The following is a 19,814-nucleotide window of genomic DNA, read 5'->3' on the forward strand; positions in this document are numbered from 1 at the left end:
TGGGCGCCATAGTGTCAAGTACATCGGACACAGATATCCTTCAGAGGGGTCTCACGGAAACTGATAACTGGTGCCAGAGCCATGGCCTGAAGTTAAATGCCAAAAATGTATAGTCATACCCTTTGGGAAAACAAGGTAACCCCAAGCTACCATATAGGTGGCAATCCATTAAGCACAGAAGAGGTTATCAGGGACCTGGGGACCCAGGTTGACAGTGGCCTTTCTTTTGACACTCGCATTGCTAAAGTGGTTAGAAAGACCTTCTACATTGCCCACCTGATCATGAAGGGATTCACATCCAGATCAAGTGAGGTCATTGTTCCCCTGTACTCTTCACTTATCAGACCAATGATCGAGTACAATGCCCCATTCGGGATGCATCTCACCCGACACCTGCAGCAATTGGAGAGACCCCAAAAATTCCTCACCAAAAGGATAAAGGGACTCCAAAATCTGTCATATGCTGCCAGACTGAAGAAACTCCAGCTCTATTCAGTCGCATACCGCCTGCTCAGAGGTGACCTGTGCCTGACATACAAGGCCATGTCCAACCCGGAATTAATGGACATGCTCCACCTCAAAAAATCCAAATCTACCAGATCCACTAGAGCAAGCGACTTAAACCTTAGCACGGATATAAATAGGACATGCTGGAGGGATAGATTTGTCACCCAGAGACTCCCTATGCTGTGGAATAAAATCCCAGTCCATGTGAGGCAGAGCACCTCGCTGGCTCTGTTCAAGAGAAATCTTGACCGGTGGATGGGAGATCATAGGCTTACCCCGAGAATCATCTCTGTGTCACTGCTAGACAGAGGCACAACAAACTAATGGGCACAGTATTTTTTTAACATAAGGGGTGGCGTAAGCCACAAAACTTTGGGCTAGGCTTATAAATGCCTTAGGGCAGATAGCCTAGTATAAACCTATGAACCTATGAACCTAAGAGGGTTTCAGCAAAAGTGGGTGGAGATGCAGGACTACTTTAATGAACTGTATCACCACTCTGTGCTGAGTCACAGTCCTGATATCCATTATTATATCCATTAGATCACAAAAATATCGAAGACGTGGAACACAAAGATTGAAAAACTGGGTTTCAGATGCCATAGGTGTCATAAGTGCCTGAAATAAGCCAGAACAGCTCACATATTAAGTGAATAAAGGAAGTTGGGATACCTCTGCTCACATGGAAAGAATGCTAGCCGTCAAGTAAAGTAAGTCTGGTAAACAGAAGGCTTCCTGATGGTTTCAGTTACTTCTGACAATTCTGCTGGAACATGCAAGAGAGGGTAGAGATCTAGACCAGTAGATTATTCTGGGATAGTGCCAGTTACCACTCTAAATTGACTGGGGACTTCCACAGCTTATACAGGGACAGCTCACTGTACCACAGGGAATTGACAGCCTAAAAGCACACCCTTCTCAGCCACCAAGAGACAGTAAGTAAGCCACATGGCTTAGTGCTAAATCACTTTGGCTATGGTGTGCAGGGTCCTGGGTTTGAGACTTGCAAAGGTTGTTTATTTCCCTGCTAGACAGGGGTCCAGGGAAGTAAATATTGTGGAAAGAAATATCGAGGGAATTGTTATGGCTAGGCTTGTATAGGCCCTAGGGCAGATAGCTTAGTACCAACCTATGAAACTGTGGGGCATTATGTCTCTAATATACATTAGCACATGAAGAATCAGAAGGAAAAGTCTCTAATATACATTAGCAGGTGAAGAATCAGAAGGAAAACTGGGAAGCCATGCAAGAATCCTCTCTTGCATGAGCATGAAAATGTGTCCACCTCCAAACACCACCCTACCCTGATGAATTAAGAAAAGTAGGAGGACTGTATTTTTTAAACAAGAAACATCTTTATTAGATTATCATTTATGACATAGGCAATAATACATTTATATTTTTTTATAAAAAAATTAAAAAAAAATTTTAATTTAAAATTTAAAAATTAAAAAAAAATTCATATAAATAAAAACAATCACTGATGCATTTTCACTTGCAAACATTATATATTACTTATAATCTATCCAGTCACTGTCAGTCAAACAGTACATAGCTCATTCAGTTCCTGCTTTCCCATAAACTTCATTCCTTCTCAGAAAGATTATTTTGTAGGCATCGTTCCAATTTCCATTTTTTTTCTAGGTAATTTGCTCCTACCCTTTTCTGAAAATCCCACTTCCAGTTGTTCTATCTCTGTTACTATATTCACTACTTCTAGTACAGTTGGTTAAGAATTTGATATCCATTTTCTAGTCTTCTTTTTTTTATTTGGCAGCCACCAGAATTAAACTCAGCAAGGCCTTACTGTGTTCTAGGCAATTTTGATTCTGTATCAGCAAATTTTCTTAGTTACACCAATTTGCTCACCCAGTATTAATGATAAGAGTAGTCTGTAGGGAATATTTAAAGTCTGTCAACTCATGACACTCCCAAAAAATATGTTTCCAATTACTACTTTCCTGCCCATCACACCTCCAACATTTGCCATCTACCAGAGAAAAAAGTCTGCTTGGGGTATAAAAATATCTAGGCAAACGCTTCCAAGCAAAGATCCTATACCTTTCTAAACTTTGCTGCATATCTGGGAGTCATTTATATATGTATATATCTATATATATATATATATATATATATATATATATATATATATATATATATATATATATACACATACCCTCTCAACTACTTATCAAATCTCTCTTCCCAGTCCTTTCTAACCTGATTCTTATAGTTATCATGCAATATTTTATATGGCCTACTAATTGTCCCTTTATGATAGCAGCTTCATACATTCATAGGTTCATAGATTAGTACTAAGCTAACTGCCCTTGCGAGCCATTTTAATCCTAGCCAATTATCTTTTGTGAGACTCAAACCCTGCACTCTGTGTTTGTAAGGCAAACACCTTAACCATTAGGCTACCCTCCCACCCTGTTCTAGACTCTACTAAAAACTCTACCTGTGTTTATCTCCCTATTTCTTTCTCTTTACTTATAATCTAATCAATCTTTGACAGGGAAGGCAATCTCTAGCCAGCACTCCAAATTAATTATTGGCCTCTTCCCAGTCTATTACCTTTCTCTCTCTTTTCTCCTAGTACCTTTGGCCCTTTGACAGTTTTCTCAAGAAAATTCAACCCCCCTCTTGCTTATTCTCTGTACATTATACTGCAGTCATCCCTATTGGCAGAATCTCCTTTCTCCATCCACGTGTGGGCTTAGGTTTTAGAATACTTTCTGATATTTTATAAATATTCTGTATGGTTATTGCTATTCTCCTCAAGGATCTGCATCGAAAATCCCAGTCTCTCCTTATTTATTCAGCTTCACCCTAGTTTCATCATCATCCATTTCCACTTTGAATTATAGCTTTCAGTTTTTGCTATGTATAAGAAAAAGCTTTAACTGTATAGCTCAAATTGGGTAATTCCAAGCCATCCTGTTCTATTGGAGGGATCAACTTATCCCACTTGCCCCCCCCCCCCCCAAGATAAAATCCTTCAAATATTTATTATTGCTATCCACACCTTCTCCTCTGGTTGAAATGAAAAAAGCATGTCTAACCTGTGTATAAAACTAAAGGGACTAAACATTCTCACTGGTCATATCTTGCTACCCATATCTATATAACAGAATTTCCAGTTTCTCAGTTTTTGTAATATCTTTTGTTTAGTCTCTTTCCAGACGTCCTCAGCGGCCATAACAAAATCCTTTTTAATCCATACTTCTAAGTACTTCATTTTACCATGTCTCATAAATATGGGTATGGCTGAACCAATTCATGTGTGGGTGTGGGTACATGGTTTGCAGCTACTGCCTTTGTTTCATCTTCATTAATTTTGTATAGCAATATCACTTGAAACTCCAATTTAATTTTATCCTACTCCTTAGCTATATTTTCAGAATATATTTCTATTTTCCCTAATAATTCCAAATAATTTCAACTACCCATTCCTTAAATTCCCCTCTTTTTAACATATATGTGAGGAAGTGCCAGTGTCAGAATGTTCCCCAACAATGTTTTCTCAGGTATAAAATAATATGATCTGTAAATAAAGCCAAACTTTCACGACAATTATATCTTTGAATTTCTGAGTCCCTTATTTTCTTTGCCAAGGGTTCTAAATATAAAGCAAATACCAAAGGGGAAAGAGGACAACCCTGCCTTTTTCCTCTGCTTAAACACAACTTATGGAGGAACTCCCCACTTTTGTTTCCTCTAATCCCTAATATATCCTTCTAATCAATCTTATAATTTTATCAGGGAATGCAAATTGCCCTACTCATAAAATCTCAGCTTAATCAGTCACTTCCTCTGTAACAAGACCCACCAACAAGAGTGGTATTTTTTTACATTCTGCTTCCCTTTTGATCATAATTTTTTTATTAATGTTGTCAAATGTTTGCCTCCCTACTGAATCCATATTTATGAATTTCTGGCATCAACCTTGGCCACTCTTTTAGTCATTACAGACAAACACTTTATAATCATTGTTTAGAACTGAAGCAGGCCTGTCTGAACCTGGATCTGATCGGTGCCTACCATCTTTAGGTATTACAGCCACCTATGCTTTCTTCTAGGTTACTGGTGCTTCTCCTCCTTTTAAAATGCTGTTAAACAAAACCTTGCAGATCTTTATCACTTTTTTCCCTCCTAGCTTCCAAACTTCCACATGAATACCATCTTTCCCTGGTGTATTTTCTGTAGATTGGTTAAATATCACTAGTTTTATCTCATCTGCTCCTATCCTACTGTTAGAAATTGAGTCTCATCTATTCCTAACCATGGCATATTTAATTCTTCCATAAACATTTCCATTTGCACTTTTTCTAGATTTCTGCTTTTCTCTGCTTTATTACAGATTTTCATAACATTTCTGAAATATTTCTAATACCTCTACTGGATCTCTAGCTATTTTCCTTGTTACAGGCTCCCTAAGCGTGGCAATAATCCTTTCAACTTTCTGTTGCCTAAGCTAAACATTTTTGTGCTCTGGAGTCATCAAAAACAGTTGCTTAATAGCAATCTTTCTAAACACATATATATATTATTGAGGTCGTTCCTTATTCTCTCTTTAGCACTTTGCAGTTGCACCTCTTCTTATTCTGTGAAATCCCCCCTATTCTGCATTATAACCTTTATCAGTCCCTCTAAATCTTAACCATCTATTTAAATCTTAACCATCTATCTTTTTCTCTTATTTACACCTATTTTTTAAACTCCAATTTAATTTTATCCTACTCTTTAGCTATATTTTCAGAATAAATGTTTATCTTCCCTAATAATTCCAAATAATTTCAACTACCCATTCCTTAAATTCCCCTATTTTTAACAGGTGAGGAAGTGCCAGTGTCTCATTTTTATTTCATTACACTGCATTATTATTTAAGTTATTACTGGTACATGATCCGAAATAGTTCTTGTATTCATATCACAACTTTCAACTGAATGCACAAGTTCCTGTGAAATATAACTTCTGTCTAGCCAAGCCAGTTTTTGTACTTTGGGGAATAATGTGCAAATTCGCTTTGACCTCCTACTATTAGCATAATGCATCCAAGATTATCCAAGTGCAACTCTGGTCAAGATCGCAATCCAAATTGTAACTTGCTACAGATCTCCCACCATGCTCCAGGATTCCCACTCCTCATTTCCTGACACACTGGAAAATGTTAGGGTACAACCCAAGACCCTAATAATGGGCGATTTCAACTACCCCACCATTAACTAGGAAAACTACTCATGTACCTACTCTTTTGCTCAACGTTTTCTGGAATTCATAAATTCCAACGCCTTGGATCAACTTATCCACACCCCCACCAGGGGTAGCAAAATCCTAGACCTGGTCATTACCAACATGGGTGACCAGTGTTCCACACCAGAGGTCAATTCCTCGTTGGTCAGATCTGACCACAAGCTAATCACCCTAGACATCCCCATCCCGCCCCCACCCCCCATTAGGGAACCCACCGTAAAAAATTTCTCCAAAAGCCAACTTCATGCTTCTTAAGACAGAAGTGACAAACTTCACAACACCCATGCAGATGGACAATAGAGGTATGACTGCTGAATCCTACACAAATGCACTTTATAAGCACTTACACGAGTGCATGGATCATGCCATCCCTAACAGAACCAAGATGCTATTCTCCAAAAAAGAAAGCCAAACTGGTGGTCCCCTGCCTTAAACAAACTCTACAACATAAGAAAGAAACTGTTGCAAAAAAGAGTAAAATCCCATGATTGGAGGAACTCCCTGGTCAGCCTCAGTAAGAAGCTGAAAACCCTCATAAAATCCTCCAAAGCTAGTTACGAAAACAAAATTGCCATTGATTCTAAAGACAACCACAAAGCATTTTATAGCTATGTCAAGAATATCAATGGCAACATTCAGATCTGCTCTGAGTTACAGCTCAATGGCACTAAATATACAGAACCAACTGATATTGCCAACATCCTGGCAGATAGGTTCAGTGCTAACTTTTTACCCCCCTCTCACCCCTAAAAGGGCCCTTCTCTATACCTGAAGAATGTAAAGTTCCTGTAATCATGGCTGTACAGGTAAAAAACACACTCTCCAAAGCCAAGAACACAGCATCCATGGGACCTGACAACATCCCAGGCTGCATTCTACATGAACTGCAGAATGAACTGACAGCCTACCCAAGCACCATGTTCAATCATAGCCTCACCTCAGGCTTTGTGCCCACTGAATGGCGCACAGCGACGGTTATCCCACTACACAAAGGGGGAGCCACTACCACCCCATTAGCCTAACAAGCCTGGTCTGCAAGGCCATGGAACGTACAATCTTGGATCTTATAAACAAAGACGCTGGTAATCTCCAAACTCTGGACTCCACTCAGTTCAGGTTTGTAAAAGGCAGATCATGTCTCCTAAACCTGATAGACTTCTTTTGAAGCAGTCACCAAAGCCATAGATGAGGGTAAGGTTGTTCACACAGCTTACCTAGATCTCGCCAAGGCTTTTGACACCATCCCTCACTCTGGAATTATAGATAAACTCACTAAACTAGGTATAAATCCCTATGTCACAAGATGGGTTGCCAACTGGCTCACTGACAGAACCCACACTATGAAAGTAGCAGACTCCAAATCCGACTTCAGACAAGTGGAGTACCACAGGCTTCAGTACTGGGTCCTCTCCTGTTTGGTATCTATTTTTCTGAAGTACAAGCTAACACAAGGTCTTTGGCTAACGAAGTTCGCAGATGACTGCAAACTAGGAGCCATAATCGAAACTCCTAACAATGTGGACATCCTACAAAAGGGTTTCACGGAGACAGATGCCTGGCATCAAGCTCAATGCCAAAGAGTGCACTGTCATCCCCCTTGGTAAAAACTCTGCACCCATGCGCACAGGTGGTAGTCTACTTAGCACTGAAAGTGTGATAAGAGACCTTGGGACACAGGTGGACAGTAGTCTCGCCTTTGATAATCACATCGCCACAGTAATAAGGAAATCCTTCAATGTGGCACACCTCATCACAAAAGGTTTCTCATCCAGGAAAAAAGAGGTCATTGTTCCACTCTACTCATCACTCATTAGACCCATTATAGAGTACAATGCCCCTTTTCGTATGTACCTCACAAGACATCTACAACTGGAAAGGCCACAGAAATACCTCACAAAGAGGATTACCAGCCTCAAACAGATGTCCTATGCAGACCATCTCAAAAAACTCCAGGTTTACTCTGTCGCATATCACCTACTCAGAGGCGATCTCTGCCTAACATACAAAGCTATGTCAAACCCAAAGCTGTTGGACATGCTCCACTTAAAGAAATCCCAATCCCTCCAAGCTACATGCTCTAGGGACCTAAACCTTGTCACCACAATAAACAGAACACGCTGGAGGGATAGACTCGTGTCCCAGAGACTTCCCATACTCTGGGACAAACTACCTATCTATACCAAACAAAGCTCCTCATTAGCACTCGTCCAGAAAAATCTTGATGATTGGATGGGAAATATGAAATTCACCCCGGGGATCACCTCTGTGGCTCTTGCTTGACAGGGGCACATGAAAATATTTTCTTGGGTGGCAAAAGCCATGGTACCTTTTTGGCTAGGCTTATATAGGCCCTAGGGCCAAATAGTCTAGTACCTACTTATAAGCCTATGAACATCTTCAATACCAAATATTTTTATAAATTTCTTCAAAGATCTACCCTCTTCCGTTATATTTTCCTTTCCAGCCCCCAACCCCAGATACATCATCACTGTTGCAAATAATGTTCCAGTCTCCACCTATAAGTAATACTCCCTGCTGAAAGCTGATTATTTCTCTCAGAATTTTCTTAAGCACCATTACAGCAGTTTGAGGTGAAATATAAATACATGCTAGCGTAATCCTCCTCCCTTGCCAGTAGCCCCTTAACATTACAAATCTACCATTATTTTCTTTTTTCCCTCTTCTATCACTATGGGAGTTACTCTCACAACTAATACAAGTACTCTCCTTTTCCTTTGTCCAGGATGTTCTGCTGAATAACCATCCTGAAATCCTTTCTTTATCAAATTCACATGCCTGGTTCTTTTCAAATGCGTCTCCTGTAGCATAGCTATTTGCACTTTACATTTTTAATATAGTTCACTACCATTTTTGTATATATCTGTGAGACCATTCACATTTAAAGATAAAATGGCAAGTGTTGCAATCATGATAAGAAGTTATTTATTCCCACATGTTAATTGCCTAGTTTCAGCTTTTGTATTACATGCATACACTGTTTGCCAAGTTGATCTTTTATACAGTTGCTTCTTGTCATATTGATTTGAACCTATGTCATATGTTGCAACAAGACTTATTTAATGAAAACTCTTAAAAAAACAAAACACACACACAGAGCAGAAACTGAAGAAATATGCACAGAATGGGATGAATATGCCGTTGGAAAAGCAGAATCCAAATGTAAAACAAACCGACCAGCAGAATAACACACTAGCTGAAAATAAAAACGTGTTTTATTACCAAACAAATAAAATAGGTAAGTGCTTTCACTTTTGCTTCATCAAATCATATACACAGAGAGAAGAGTACCCATAACTTATAGGCAGTCCAATTACTAAGCATCCAAACACATGCCAATCACAGGAAAAACACTTATATAGCATACGCTGTGCCTCTACCATCAATGCCCTCTCCAAACATGTGATTAATACCAATAACATATATACCTTCAGGTTCAAGGTTATTGACAGAATCTATCCCAGCATTAGATGTGGCGACATCAGGAATCTGTTGAATATGCACACAAATCCCAATGCTGAAAAAAGCAGGCCCCAATAGCTTGAATTCGAGTGATTCTTTCAAATTACTTTAATGTAAAATCAGAACACGATATACAAAAGGAGCTTTTCGTCTTCAGAATGTAAAGACTTCTTCAGATGTAACAAAATACAATAAAATTGATTTAAATACCAGCACTACAAGTCATATGATCCCAGTTACCCAACAGAATTATCGGAAGGTCTAACTTTTAAACAAAGTTACAAAACCTGGTACATAATGATCTTTCCATTGTTTACAAGGGCACATTCCACTCCTCGCATATGTGTAACAACCATACATCTTGTGTTGTACTAATGACAACTTAGCACAAAGTATAAAATATAAAATTAGAAATAAGTATAAATAAGTTTCTCTACATTATATTTTTCTTTAGATGTAGAGAATCTTTATATGTAGAACATCTTTTAAAAATCTGTATCTGTTAAAAAAGTGAAATATATATTAGTAATATACAAACCTGTATTTTCACACATATAAACTACTAACCACATTTGTGTGCACATGTATCTACGCATTCATATGTATACACACAGATATAATGAATACTGATAATTCATGGGCCTACTGATTGTGGATAGTGGAATGTGCCCTTGTGAACAATGGAAAGATTATTATGTACCAGGTTTTGTAACGTTGTTTAAAATTTACACCTTCCGGTAATTCTATTGGGTGACTGGGATTATATGACTTGTAGTGCTGGTATTTAAACCACTTCTATTGTATTTTGTTACATCTGAAGAAGTCTTTACATTCTGAAGATGAAAAGTGCTTTATGCATATCGCGTTCTGATTTTACATTAAACTAATTTGAAAGAATCACTCAAATTCAAACTATTGGGTCCTGCTTTTTTCGGCATTGAGATTTGTGTGCATATTCAACACATTTGCATGTTTCGACTTGTCTTTAGATTGGACATCAGGAATCTAACCAAAACCAGGGAGGTTAGAAAGATAAGACAGAGTTGATTACAGTAGTGGACTTAACAAAAAAGTCCCACTTAGACCCATTCAGAAGGGATGTAGTCTTAGGAGTTAAAGATTTTTTTTATTTTTCATTTTTAAATGTTTGTCCTTATGTGCTTGTTTTATAACATTGATGTTTTTCTGCAAGCTGAAGTTTTCCCAGTATGCATTTTTCCTGTATGCAGTTATGAGTGCTCTTCTCTCTGTGTATATGTCCTGATGGAGCAAAAGTGAAAGCGCTTACCTATTTTATTTGTTTGGTAATAAAACAAGTTTTAATCTTCAACTAGTGCGTTATTTTGTTGGTCGTTATGTTTTACATTTACACACACACACACACACACACACACACACACACACACACAGTGCCCATTAATGTAATTCTAACACATAAAACTATGTACATCTTCAAATAATGAAGTTTAACCTTCCTAATAGAAACAACTGCCCCAGACTGACAGCCACACTCAAAGGCTTGAATTAACATATAACTAATGTTATCAATGTTAAGATGGATGATTATAAGCCTATGCTTCTACTTCCACTACGTGCTGTTGGTTTTTGTCTTATCTTTATTCCCTTACCAAATATAGAAACAACCTAAATGCTTTCAGTAACATATTCTAGCCATTGAAACAAAAAAGTGTTATGCTTTTATTGCCGCTTATCAAATTGTTTCCATAGAAACAGGAGAAGCAAATACACTGTTCTCTTCCACTACAAGCTTTCCATACTGCACTATGAACATTTATTTGCTTGAGGAAAACTTTTCATTATATTCAGTGTTCTTTTATGTACTTGCTTCCCCTTAAAGAGTGTTATTAGATCAAGCCAATGGTCTTAACACAGTTATTCACCTATGCAAAAGTAAGAAAAAACATATAAATTTTTCTTATATCATGCTCTTTTGTCTAGGCTTTCTCCTCATTTTTACATTGCAATATCTACATTTCTTAAAACTGAACAAGAAAGAAAGGAGGGAAAAGTAGGGGTACCCGTTTACTTTAGTGTACTTATACATTAAAATAACTGAAAAACTTTACTTACATCACATGGTATATGCAACTTATTATATAAATATTAACAAAATTTTATTTTGCTTACAGTTAACTCTTTCTTTCCTCTTACCCCTCCCTAAATGTTCTTCTAAACATTAATAACATGAATTAGGGCATATGTACTTGAGTACCCTACAAGGCTAACAAAGTTAATAAAGTCCAACATTCCTAAGTTTTGTAATGCCATATTTCACAGATGTAATTAAAGCTTTGTAATCCCACATTTATTCATCAATTTCTGAATTGCGCTGTTTTTTTCCCTGTTCAGCTCCATCTCCCAAGTCCAGTTTCTGGTTCATTTCTTAGGTAGTACATGTTCTTCTCATCAGTTTTTGTGTTTTCTTCGGTCTCTCAAGTATTTTCCTTTGAAACACTAGAAACGGTTTTCCTGGCATAGTCTCTCTATGGTTTTTGTTATTAGATTAATAAGAAGCAGAACCCCTTCTGTTTGACAGCTCACTTTTGCTGGAGGGTCACCTTTGTCCAACAAAGAATATTCTGAAAATAGCTAAATACAGCAGTTGGAATCTCATACCTGCATCTCAACATTCTCTGACTGATTGTATAAATTTTTACTCCTCTTCTACATGTTGTACAGTGAGTAATAATTTTCCACAAATACTCTGCTGTTTCTCACTTCTAGTACTTTGTCCTTCTGCTACAATTTTGTCAGAATCAACTCTTTCTACTGGTAGGATTTTATCTTTACTATTAAAGGGCCAGGCTGCTTTCCCATAGCCAGGTTTTGAGCATACATACGACGTGCCCTTTCATTTAACAACTCATGCTGTGGAATGCCAATCCAGTTGCTTATTTGTGCTTTCATTAAATTAATACAGTCTGTTCCTTCCACTTTCCCTGGTACATGAGAAAAATCTCAGGTTTCCCCCAAGTGCTCTGTCCTCTAATTCATTTTCTAAAACATCTCTTCTTGAGCAACCCCATACTCTGCCCACCTTTTCTTCATTCAGACTACAGCATTTTTGCAGTTTTATCAGCTCATCTGAATATCTGTTTAAAGCTTCTTCCATTTTGTTCCAATCTTTTATTTGAGCTGATATACTCATTCAGTGTTTCATTTACTTCAATCAGCTCTTGGCACATTTGAATTATTTTTCCTCTAGATTATTGGAAGTCATGTTTTGCAGCACCAAAGATGCAATTTGAACGGCTTTTTGCTGAACAGCTGCAGGATTCTTCCCAGCCAGTGTTCTTCTCCTCACCTTTTGTGACCAATTTTCTTTCACATTCTCAGAATTTCTTTTCTGCTGGCACTCAGGCAGTGAACTTACTAGCAAGTTACTGAAATGTACCCAAAAATAAAAATTCACTGGCTGTCTTTTCTGAGTTTCTGTTTTCTCGCTGGGACAGCTGAACGTAAGCTGTTACTCAGTGTGCAGCCATCTTGGAAGTACCTGTGAACTTTACTCTTCTTGATGAACAGGTCAGTCTCCAGTGTGTCATACTCTTAGCAGAGTCTGGATAAGCAGAACTCTTGAATCTTCAGTTCAGAAGATGAAAAAGCTGCATCCTAAGGAACACATCAACACGTGGTTCATTGCCAGACATTCATCGGCTCTCTGGACAAGTGGTACAAGTGTATGCTGCCCTGTTTATGTACCACATTACAGGTTATTGGCCCAGATCAGAAGGCTTTGCTCCTCTTTCAGGACAAGATGCACTGTATATGGCTCAAGCTCATTTATGTGAAATCCTCTCTTCTCAAGGGGGGTTCACCTCTACTGAGCCATGAAGGAACTAAGGCAGACATCCCATTTCAGTAACATATGTCAAGATGACCTACAATTGGTTCTGCTGTAAGAAAGGAAAGCATACAATAAGGACTGGTGCAGGATCACCCACCATTCCAAATCTTGTTGACCAGAGTCTGACAAAACATAATAGATCTAAGAGCAGTATTGTTTTTAATTAGCTTATTTGCTAACTGAATTAGCAGCTCATTTTTGCTAATTAATTAGAATTATCTGTCTGACATATCTAATTAATTAGAATTTGCAAGTTTTGAAACTAGATTTTTAATTAGCAAATTAATGCTGTCTTAGCTTGCAACTTTTCAAGTTGAACACTTGGATTGACAACAATGTAGTCAATGTCAAATCATAAAAGTCAAACAGCATCTCTAAGCCCATGTTCACCTAAATAATCAACTGCACAGTATAACATATTTAAAACCATAAAACAGTAAAATCATCAAATAGTAATGTTCATCAATTGGTCTCTGTTGCACTCGGCAATGACAAGCAACTCCAGTGATTTATCACTAAGTCTATTTCGCCCAACTGAAAGAATGTAGGCAGCAGCACTGAAAACCCTTTTAAATGTTTGCTGAAGTAGCAAGTATACAGTGCTGCTTAAGCTGCAACTTATATAAGGTTGGAAATGATTCTTAGCATGCAATGATACGCCAGTAGACTAGCGGCTCCAAGCTAATGCACGGTGGTGATAAATATGATCCCAATTCTGATTCAATGGTGTTTGTTGGTATGCTGCCATTTTCCATTATGTACAAAAACAGAATGGCCAGCTGTGAAGCTGATGGTTGTTATTGTGGTACTGGTGCATGAGCGATGACGTCTGCAGATAGTCAATGTCTATATAATTGACTTAGCACCTGCATCTCAGTCAATAATGTCTGTTTTGCTACATTGCTGTTACCTAGATCTGTTGTCAACCTCAGTTTGAACTGTGGATCCAGAGCTGCGGCGATCAGGCAACAAGCCTGGCGAAACAGATAATCACATCTGTTGCTCAATGATGCCAAGAGACCAGACTTGACTGATGTAAAATGCTGTAGTTCAATCTTCTCTGTGTGTTTCTTCAAGCCAACTATTGTTGATGCAATACAACTACTTGTCCCAACCACTTCAGATGGCAGGCGAACAGCAGCCACTTCAAATAGACTCAAGAGCTGCTCCACTTCTCATATTACAACAAAGTAATTTGGTGTGAGAGTACTGCTGGATGGCAGAATATCACAAACTCACTCTCAGACTGCCAGAATTATGCCCTCCCACACCCTCTATGCAGGTAAGACAGCAGCTAGCAATGAATAGTTGTCAGCTCTGCCACAATGAAGGCAATTTTTTGGTCAAGGTCAGAGAAGTCTTTGATTTTGCAGTCATGACAGTGCCTAATACAGGGACACACACTACCATAAAATTCCTCAGTTCTTGGGCCTCTAGGTGCAATTCATTCAGATTCTGGAACACAGGGAAGTCCTTTCACCTCTGCCTCCGAGGCTAGCATTGTGGTAAACACTCTAGATGCACAGGACAGACCAAATGAGAGACCTTTGTATCTAGTGGTAACTACCAAGAAAGACCCTAAAAAACCTCCTCTGTGGACCCCACACACTGATGTAGCAGAAGGTATGCATGCCTGGCAACACTTTTCAGGCGAGCACTGTGACAGCACGGGCAAGTCCACTCGAAGAATCACCATCTGGTATCTATTATAACCAAAAGGGGTTGATCAAGCTGCCAAGGTCAAAAATGGAATGAAATCTCCCACATCCCCTTTAAAAATAGAAACCAATTGAGAATTAAACTCCCCAGCATTTTTTAAAGGATGGAGAGACACTTTTGCCAGTCTGGGGAGTAAGGTCTGTGCATTTTCCTAGAGTTCTCCTCAGATGGAGTCCCTGTAAGGGTAGTTCTTTCTGAGGGAGAACCTAGCAGCTATAAGGCATGGTTTCCAATGACCGCATTAAGAACCCACTTTACTATTGTTATTCAAGTTGTGGTGAAGTGTAAGAATTGTCCCCTCATCCAGTGGAAGTAGCCAAGACTGTGACTGCTGGGATTTAACTCTCCTGGGAGATATAGCTAACAAAGCCCAATGGGAAGGGGTAACATCATCTGAAGCTTGGGAGCCAGCCTAGCCTGAAAGTCATCACAGGAGCAGAAAAAAAGGGAGAAACAGGTTCTCCATCATGCTTAATGATGGATTTTACTTCTTGAGGTCTTCCAAGATAAATTGAAGACAGCCAAAGAAATAGCCTCTTGTGTAGACACATACAGGAACCTGTTGTCCCAGCCATAGCATCAGTGCAGTCAAAATTACAGTGAGCCACAATAAGATCTATTATCAAAACTGTGGAACAAGCGTTAGCAAGTATCTCATCAATGACCAAAGAGAGGCTTGGAATCTGAATGAGTGATATAAATATTTGAGGAACCTAAGCCTCAAACTGACAAAATTAAAATAGCCCCTAACCTGTCTTACTCAAAGCATTAGAATTGTTTTTTGGAAAATTGTTGGAAAGCTGTAGTAGTCTCCAGGATTTGTGCTGGGACATAGAGGTCACCAAAGATCCCCCCCTGGGTATCTCTGCCCTTAGGCCTGCCAACCAACATCCTTCCCTTAACTTGACTCTTCCCATTTGGTCCCCTATACCAGGCATCCCTAAAGGGGCAAGAGTTATCTGGATGGGACATCACTGAAGCAGCTATGAGGGTTGCTTGTGCCCACATCAGCATTTTGGCAATGAGGGTGCATTAGATAAGCCATAACCCATTCCCTGGGTGAGGGGAATGAATGTCAAAAGTCACTGTTGGGGACCAGAATGCTCTCCCCATGCAACTGCGCGCTCCTATTCACTTACGATGACAGCTATTTCTGGAGAGACTTTGGGCTTGTTGGCTGAATGCACATCCCCTGGACTATTTCCTACAGCCCCACTCCAACGTCAAGGGACTGTGGCACTGGATAACCCCAGTCCACCCTCATCCATCTCCAAATTAGCTTACCCATCTTCCCCAAGCCAACTCTAACAGACTTGATAACTGCTAAATGACCTCAGATCATCCACAGCATAGTCAGGGATTTATCCCTCAATGTCAATGTAGCTAGCAGATTACAAAGGAGCTGTTTTACTAATGCCCACAAAATGCCACTCCACTCAGAAGAGGACCTGCTGAGGGCATTGTGCATTCCAACTTCTGCAGCAAAGGAAAAAGTATCCAGATGTTTTCAGGTTACAAAGATAGTATCCTTGAACACAAGCCCAGTGGTGTGAGGGCATAAGACTTCCGTATCTTTTCCTCAAGGAGACTCAAATGAGACCTTTTTTAAAGTGAAGGCGAAAGCCACAGCTAGTCCACATTGGATTGTCAAGCCTGTGGGTTTCTTCAAACATGGATCATTACAGGGAGCAACACAAAGAGGAAGTCTCTTTGTTTCAGGGATAAGAGCCTCAGGATCTATCAGTCACCTTCCCAGGACAAAGCGAGAAAGGCCACTTGAAACCTAATTCCAGCATGGTTGGGTTCATGTCCAACCAGTGCTTGCAAGGTCATGCATAGAATGGGACAATGACAGAAGCCAGATCATGGGGTACTATACTCAGGACAGAGACTGGAGAGGCCTGCCTACATGAAGAACAGTATCAGCTTATGTCACCTAAGGGTGAGTCCCATCAACCTACAAGATCAGATATCATGAAAGAGCTGACCAAATACAACTGCCTGAACCCATTCTGTAAGCTCTGGTGTGGAGGCCATACTGGATAAATTTCAAACTGGTCCATGAGGCAAAACTGTGCCCAGGGCTGCGCCTGGGAAGAAGAGTCCTTATTCTGAAGTGTCACCACACAGCAGCTTCAGGCAGACGTATGTGCCCACCTTCTGGATGAGACTGCCACTGAGTGGGGAAAGCTACACTTAAGAAAAAGGTGACTGCTCAAGGTGCAGGTCCTGCTGGCCTTTCATAGTTCACCAAAACACAGGATGGGAGTGAATAATATCTTTCACTAGTTCAGGGTGAACTTGTGACACAGGTGGTCCACACCGCCACGGAAGGCTGACTTAAATCCAGGAATGAGTGACGAGTGTTTACCCTCTGTATTCTTTGCCTTCTAGTGGTAACACTTTACTATCAGAGATGACCAAATGGGCCCTCTTGCTGATTCCTGCACTGGATTTACTCAACTTCCACCCTGTTGTAACACTTAAGGTAGTCTTGGAATCTCTCATTTTAGAATCTTTGGTTAGCTCTGCTGAAACACTAACAGTTACAGAAGGGCTTTACATGGTGTTAGAACCCCAAGCAATAGAATCACTCCCACTATGAGGATTGGTTCATTATCTGCAAGTTATATGAACACTTCAAAGGATTTATTTATTAGGTATTCAGTGTGGGAACTTTCCCATAATGAACATTAGGACGAAGTCTGGACATAAAATTCCATGACACGTACCAACAGAAGATGCACATACTCATGTCACAGAATTAAGGGGAAAACAGCTGAACTGGAGACTGCAGTCAGACCGGTGTGGAGGATTTCCAATATCACATCACCCTTTCCTCACAGGTTCCCTCTATCATTTCCAGTCCTCCAAACGTGTTACTTCTGAGGCTTGTTAGCTCACAAACTTCTGTAAACAGACACACTTCATGAATAGGGACCCTTCACAGAAAACCATTCCTTGTGCATATTACTCATGTTCCTTAAATGCACAAGTAGTTGACCATTAATTAATGGCTAACTGTGCTAACATCTGAGCATGTGCATATGCACTAATCACATGGTACTAAAGATCACTGGCAGCACAAACAGTGACCTTCACCATTCTGTCCCTCTGTGCAAAGTAACTATGCTACTACAGTACAAATTGAAAAAAAAAACACAGAGACTGATACAGCTGAAAGAGTGCCTTACAGAGCTGATTTCTGTAAATTTTAGAAAGCCTACATTTATATTCACACTTTCACATATATTCTGCACACAATCCAGCTACAGCTTGGATTTGGTCTGCATGACTGACTCCAGGACATATTACAAAAATGAATGGGAAAGAGATGCCTGAATGATAAATGAAATACTTCAATGACATACTGACTAACAGTTGCTGATGCTATACTGATAATTAGTCAAGGTACACTATGCATAAACACCCCAAGTTCACATAGGTTATTATCTGATCTGTTTATGGTCATACAAAATGCACGGGAAGTTCATCAAACTAGGATTCCAAGTAAACAGCTCAGTACCCTAGCAGCCATACTGCTTCAGCATTACAGCTTTTATCCAGTTTCTTACATAGAACACCTAAACTTACCATCTTTGAATGAACCCCGCTGTGTCTTCTTCCTTCCAATAGGTTTCTGCAATGAGAATAAAAATTAAAATTTTCTTTGATTCCTAATAAAATGCATATTTCTTGATAAGACATTTTGGTCTCCTTTATTTAGTGAAAATGTATGACTACAGTTAATAAGTCAGATGATGAGACACAATCTGGACTAATGAATACAATTCTGAACACTAAGTCACCATACAATCACAGGCTGAGGAAAGTCCAAAACACAGCAATAGAAATGGTACAAACTATATAGCAGAAGCCACAGGAAGGAAATCTAAACGACATTTATATCTATATCCTAGATGAAAGAAAGAAGATGGGTCACATCAAAATGATCTTAAATACATCAGGAACATCTCTAAAGCCAAAACTATAGCAATATTTAGAAGAAGGCATACAAAGATAAGAAGGCTCAATGTGACAATAAAACAGGTGTCTTTGGAGTCAGAAGCACTGTGAAGGTGCAGATTCCCATACTAAAAGTGATAAATAGAAGGAATAGCTTCACACAGGAAGTAATGGGTACAAAAAACATTATGACCATTCTAAGCCAAAAATAGAAAGGAGGCAGGAAAACATCCTACAAAAGGGCCTCACTGAGACAGATGCCTGGTGTCAAAGCCATGGCCTCAAGCTCAATGCCAAAAAGTGCATGGTCATCCCCTTTGGTAAAAACTCTGTATCCATGAACTACAACATAGGCGGTAGTATACTTAACACCGAAAGTGTGATAAGAGACCTTGGGACACAGGTGGACAGTAGTCTCTCCTTTGATAATCACATTGCCACAGTAGTCAGGGAATCCTTCTACGTGGCACACCTCATCACAAAAGGTTTCTCATCCAGGAAAAAAGAGGTCATTGTTCCCCTCTACTCATCACTCATTAGACCCATTATGGTATGTACCTCACAAGACATCAACAACAACTGGAAAGGCCGCAGAAATACCTCACAAAGAGGATTATCAGCCTCAAACAGATGCCCTACACAGACCGTTTCAAAAAACTCCAGCTTTACTCCATCACATATTGCCTACTCAGAGGTGATCTCTGCCTAACATACAAAGCTATGTCAAACCCAGAGCTGTTGGACATGCTCCACTTAAAGAAATCCCAATCCCTCTGAGCTACATGCTCTAGGGACCTAAAACTTGTCATCACAATAAAAAGAACATGCCAGAGGGATAGATTCCTGTCCCAGAGACTTCCAATACTCTGGAATATACTACCTATCTATATCAAACAAAGCTCCTCATTAGCACTGTTCAAGAAAAATCCTGATGATTGGATGGGAAATATGAAATTCACCCCGGGGATCACCTCTGTGGCTCTGCTTGACAGTGACACAGGAAAATAATTTTCTTGG

At 39.5% G+C, this 19,814-nt stretch overlaps 1 protein-coding gene across 2 annotated transcripts in view; it reads right to left on the reverse strand.

Annotated features, from left to right (window-relative positions):
* ARHGEF16 (Rho guanine nucleotide exchange factor 16) overlaps nucleotides 1–19,814 on the reverse strand; it is a 1,345,157-nt gene that overhangs the window by 953,642 nt on the left and 371,701 nt on the right. For both annotated transcript variants that reach the window (XM_044062969.1, XM_044062968.1), the window contains exon 3: nucleotides 18,426–18,471. In XM_044062969.1, the coding sequence (XP_043918904.1) occupies nucleotides 18,426–18,471 (46 nt within the window). The remainder of the gene's footprint in view (nucleotides 1–18,425; nucleotides 18,472–19,814) is intronic.

This window comes from Protopterus annectens, chromosome 2.part1, assembly GCF_019279795.1.
Source record: "Protopterus annectens isolate FY-2018-M chromosome 2.part1, PAN1.0, whole genome shotgun sequence".
Taxonomy (NCBI): domain Eukaryota; kingdom Metazoa; phylum Chordata; order Ceratodontiformes; family Protopteridae; genus Protopterus; species Protopterus annectens.